Source organism: Aquarana catesbeiana, linkage group LG13 (assembly GCF_042186555.1).
Source record: "Aquarana catesbeiana isolate 2022-GZ linkage group LG13, ASM4218655v1, whole genome shotgun sequence".
In the NCBI taxonomy this organism is placed as follows: Eukaryota; Metazoa; Chordata; class Amphibia; order Anura; family Ranidae; genus Aquarana; species Aquarana catesbeiana.
Genome location: NC_133336.1, coordinates 134,486,618 through 134,492,062, shown reverse-complemented (window position 1 = coordinate 134,492,062; position 5,445 = coordinate 134,486,618). Strand labels below are relative to the sequence as shown.

Below are 5,445 nucleotides of genomic sequence, written 5' to 3'. Positions count from 1 at the left end.
GTAGTGCCCCGATTCCCCACAGTACATGCACAAATTGTTCATACGGTGACATTGGCGGTCCTCAGACGTGAGCGTAGGACGTAGCATACCCAGCTGCATAGGTTCTGGTGCGTCTGGAGAGGAGACAGGCTGAACTGGGGGTGCAGCATTGGAGAAACTGGGCACTCTTGGCAGCATCCAGGTTGGATGTGCTTGACAAGCGGTTCTCTCAGATCTGCGTTCACGCAGTCGTCTGTCGATCTGTATTGCTAAGTTAATAAGTCCATCCAAAGTTTGGGGAACCCCTACTTGGGCAAGTTCATCTTTAAGAGGGTCAGACAGGCCCAACCGAAACTGGTAGAGGAGGGCGGCATCATTCCAGTGGGTATCGACACTCCAACGCCTGAATTGTACAACATAGTCCTCTGCGGCTCTGCGACCCTGTTAGAATGCGCAAAGTGCGGACTCTGCCGTTGCTGAGAGCTGAGGGTCCTCATAGATTTGTGCCATGGCATCGATGAACGTGATCAGGTTAGTCAGTTCGACTGCTCTTTGTTCAAGGAGGTGGTGAGCCCAAGTCTGAGGCTCATTCTGGAGTAGGAATATTACAAAGCCCATTTTAGCAATATCCAAAGAGAATGTCCGTGGCTGGAGGGCGAAGTAGAGCTCACAGGAGTTGCGGAAAGCTCTGAATTTGCTACGTTCACCCGAAAATCTCTCAGGCGTGGGCACACGAGTTTCTGAGGGTAACATCACTAATACTGGTGGAGCAGGTATGCTGGAAGAAGCATGTGGCGACCCCAGGGTTGTAGCAGGAGGGGAGAGAGCTTGAACACGTTCCTCCAGCTGGGAGTAGCCTTCCCGAAGACCTTTAACAGCCTGCGTCAGTCCTGCCAAATGTAAACACAGTTCATCCATCGGAAAGGCTCCCTGCTTGGGCTCGGACATGGCTGTCTGATACTGTCACGTACCTAATGGTCGAGCCTGGAATGCAGAAGGAGACCTCCCTTGCGTCCCTGACTCGCTGCCCCTGGTAGTGGAGACAGGTGGCACGGGAGTACAAGGTAGCACGAGTGCCTGGTAGAATTAACAGCCTGTAGGAGGATCAGGAAGTTTCCAGAGGAGCTTTAGCATGATCAGCGGACTTGGCGGAAGACAGGAACCAGCTGGAAACAGGGATCACACACTGGAACAGGTAAGTAGAACTTGCGTATAGGTGCACAGAAAGGTCAGGCAAGCCAGGTCAATCACAGACAGTAGGTACAGGAACCAATGCAAGAGACAGGGATGAAGTCACAGGACAGGCCAGATCAGTAACGGGCAGGCACGGATGGATCAGAGGATGAGGCAGATGCAGAGTCATAGACAAGCCGGAGGTCAGAGGCAGGCGGAAGGCAAAGCAGGTCACAGGTCAAGCTGGGTATGTACAAGATCAGATTAGGTCAACAGATAAGGCTCAGGAACGCTGCAGATCAGGCAGCAATGACTGAGGGGAGTAGCCGTGTTTCAGTAGCCCGCCTAGTGCCGGTAAGCGTGCGTGCTCCCGCGTGTGCAGGCGCCCGCTAACGTACACGGACAGGAGAGGAACCACTGTTCCCAGCCAGCCTTTCCTGACACATCCCTTCCACGCTGCGCTCCATTAGCGCTTCAAGCATCGCTTTCAGATCGCCCTACTGCAGGGTAGTCTTCCCAGTCACGATTGCAGACTGACAGCGGTGAGAGCCGGTGGTGCGGGGGATGGTTTATGTGGACAGCTTTACCCCGGATGCCTGCATACTTAGATGTGCCTGTTTTAATCATCAACCAGGGTGAGTTGCTCAATGTTTTACTTTCATTAAATGTAACCATATTGCTACACTTAGAGGCACCACTCTTCTCTTTCATACCCTGTAGCTTCTGCTGGATTTTGCTTCTAATCCCCTTGTGGAGACTTCCATTTGTGGATGGACATTTTATGGTTACACAACCTATCACATTGCTATAATCTTTTTATATGAACTATAAATGGAAAGACTTATGAATAAATGGTTGTGGAACGAATCATCTGAATTTCCATTATTTCTTATGGGGAAATTTGCTTTGAGTTACAAGTGCTTTGGACTACAAGCATGTTTTCGGAATGAATTATGCTTGCTATCCAAGGTTTTACTGCATTTTGTTACATTACAGCCTTTAGTTCAGTGTTTTTTTAATCTGAATTATATGTGATGGATCAGAACACAATAGTCTAAGTTGGTGAAGTAAAATTAGAAAAAAATTAAAAAATATATACATAAAACAATTTTTCAGAAATAAAAAAACTGATAATTGGCATGTGCGTATCTATTCACCCCCTTTGTTATGAAGCCCATAAAAAGCTTTGGTGCAACCAATTACCTTCAGAAGTCACATAGTTAATTAATGATGTCCACCTGTGTGCAATCTAAGTGTCACATGACCTGTCCTTACATATGCACACCTTTTTGAAAGGCCCCAGAGGCTGCAACACCTAAGCAAGAGGCACCACTAACCAAACACTGCCATGAAGACTAAGGAACTCTCCAAACAAGTAAGGGACAATGTTGTTAAGAAGTACAAGTCAGGGTTAGGTTATAAAAAAATATCCAAAACTTTGATGGTCCCTAGGAGCACCATCAATTCTATCATAACCAAATGGAAAGAACATGGCACAACAGCAAACCTGCCAAGAGATGGCCACACACCAAAATTCACAGACCTGGCAAGGAGGGCATTAATCAGAGAGGCAGCACAGAGACCTAAGGTAACCCTGGAGGAGCATTATGCTGTGGGGATGTTTTTCAGCAGTCGGTACTGGGAAACTGGTCAGGGTTGAGGGAAAGATGGATGGTGCTAAATACAGGGATATTCTTGAGCAAAACCTGTACCACTCTGTGTGTGATTTGAGGCTAGGAGGTTTACCTTCCAGCAGGACAATGACCCCAAACACACTGCTAAAGCAACAATGGAGTGGTTTAGGGGAAACATGTAAATGTTTTGGAATGGCCTAGTCAAAGCCCAGACCTGAATCCAATAGAAAATCTGTGGTCAGACTTAAAGATTGCTGTTCACATGCGCAAACCATCCAACTTGAAGGAGCTGGAGCAGTTTTGCAAGGAGGAATGGGCAAAAATCCCAGTGGTAAGATGTGGCAAGCTCATAGAGACTTATCCAAAGCGACTTGGAGCTGTGATAGCCGCAAAAGTTGGCTCTACAAAGTATTGCCTTTAGGGGAGTGAATACTTATACACATTGACTTTTTCTGTTATTATGTCCTATTTGTTGTTTGCTTCACAATAAAAAAAAATTTCAAAGTTGTGGGCATGTTCTGTAAATTAAATGTTGCAAATCTTCAAACAATCCATGTTAATTCCAGGTTGTGAGGCAACAAAACATGAAAAATGCCAAGGGGGGTGAATACTTTTGCAAGGCACTGTATAACTGTGTTCAGTGACTCTCCCCCCTCCCCCCATCGGCTGGAGGAGTTGCTGACATGAACTTTGAATGAGTGTTGGGAGGGAATTCGGAGGACACATGAAGGAACATCAAAGCCCAGGGGATAGGTGTTGGAGTCTCACAGAGGAGAGCTTGCAGATAACCGCCAGAGAAAGGTGAGGATTGCACTGCTTGTATCACACTGTCTCTGCTTCCGGGTTTTAGCTGGGGACACGCTGCCATGGAAACAGAGGCACGTGAAGAACGTGCTAATTCTAGATAGCAGCCTGGGTGTGCACCTCTTCACCAGACACCCCCACATGTTTTCCAGAGGGAGGGAGTGAAGGAGGGGCTAGATTGTGAAACTGTATCTACCCCCTGCAAACTTTTGAACTGAGAAAGAACTGTTAGAGGCTGATTCTGGACACTTCAAAAGACTATTCTGCAAAAACTAAAGGACTGGGGAAAGAAAGAAATGCAATGCAGGTATGAGGCTAACATGTACTACCTATTTTTGCATTCCCATATTTCTCCTTTAAAGGATAAGTTCACATTTGTTTAAAAAATAATAAATGCACATCCTTTTGCAGGTAGAAAAAATGTGCATTTATTTTTTTTTCATTAGGAGCCTGTAAAGCATTGCACCCACGATCGGCCGATCGCAGGTGTAATCTCAGGCTCCTCCAGACTGTCAGTGTAGCTGTCTGCCTGTACCTCGTATGGGCAGGTAGTTACTGAATGACAGGAAGCATCAATGAACTACTTGGAGCGCTCATCAGCGCCTTGATAGTTCATTGAGAACCACAAGCTGTCAGCTGCAATGGCTGGAGGTAGTTGTAGTTCTTTCACAGAACTCTGTAAATGAATGACGCAGCTGGGTGGGCAGAGCCCAGCACAGCTGCATTTTTTTAAAATTGTGACAGCGGGTGCGGGAAGAAGATCTTCAGCCCACTGTCACAATGGGGTCTGCTAAATCACTAAAACCTGAATATAGGTGTAACATGTTAGGAAAGGTGAACTTATCCTTTGAGGCTGGGATCATATCTAAGCCCCATGCGGCTCACAGCAGGGGTCTGGTGCGTACCCATTCACCGTTTCAGGTCCGATTTCAGACCTAATCTTTGGCTTAATTCAGACCTGAAACGGACCCGTGCAAATTCGCTTCAGAGCCACAGCGGAGATATGTGAACCAGCTTTATAGAGAGCCAGTCACAATATGCTGCTATTGCGAATTGGATGCAAGGAACCCACCAATGTGAACCCAGCCTAAAGGATCTACTACTGGCAGCTTGGTGCCAGATACCACAGCATATCTTTAGAGGTCTAGTGGTGTCCATGCCTCGATGGGTAGGGCTGTTTTGGGGGGACCTACTCAATATTAGGTGGGTGGTCATAAAGTTACATTATGGCTGATTGGTGTGTGTGTATATTTTGATATATATATAGTTGTGCTCAAAAGTTTGCATACCCTGGCAGAAATTGTGAAATTTTTGCATTAATATTGAAAATATGACTGATCATGCCAAAAAACTGTCTTTTATTTAAGGATAGCAATCACATGAAGCCATTTATTATTCATTACCTTGTTACGCAGGTCTTTTGACTGTTCTTTTCTACCTCCTAATGACTGTGTCTAGCCTGCTTAGTGCATCCATGTTAGAGCTAACAAACTCATTGACTATTTATACACAGATACTAATTGTGATTTAAAAAGCCACAAATGTGGGAAATTAACCTTTAATTGCAATTTTAACCTGTGCGTGCCACCTTCTGTGTCTGTACCAAGGCCAAACATTCCAGGGTATGTAAACTTTTGATCAGGGCCATTTGGGTGATTTCTTTTATTATGATTTAAAAGGGATCCAAAAAACTATGTGATAATAAATGGCTTCATGTGATTGCTATCCTGAAATAAAAGACAGTTTTTGGCATGATCAATCATATTTTCAATATTAATGCCAAAATCCCACAATTTCTGCCAGGGTATGCAAACTTTTGAGCACGACTGTGTGTGTGTGTGAGTGTGTGTGTGTA

General features: G+C 45.5%; 1 protein-coding gene across 1 annotated transcript; it reads right to left on the bottom strand.

The window, feature by feature from the left end:
- Nucleotides 1-423: 423 nt before the first annotated feature.
- Nucleotides 424-927, bottom strand: LOC141116550 (protein LDOC1-like). Its single transcript, XM_073608948.1, has one exon. It carries the CDS (start codon nt 925-927, stop codon nt 424-426), a length of 504 nt encoding a protein of 167 aa, XP_073465049.1.
- Nucleotides 928-5,445: the final 4,518 nt, after the last annotated feature.

Bases quoted from the DNA above. Each gene is read 5' to 3' on its own strand.
- LOC141116550 (XM_073608948.1), bottom strand. From the start codon at position 927: ATGTCCGAGCCCAAGCAGGGAGCCTTTCCGATGGATGAACTGTGTTTA.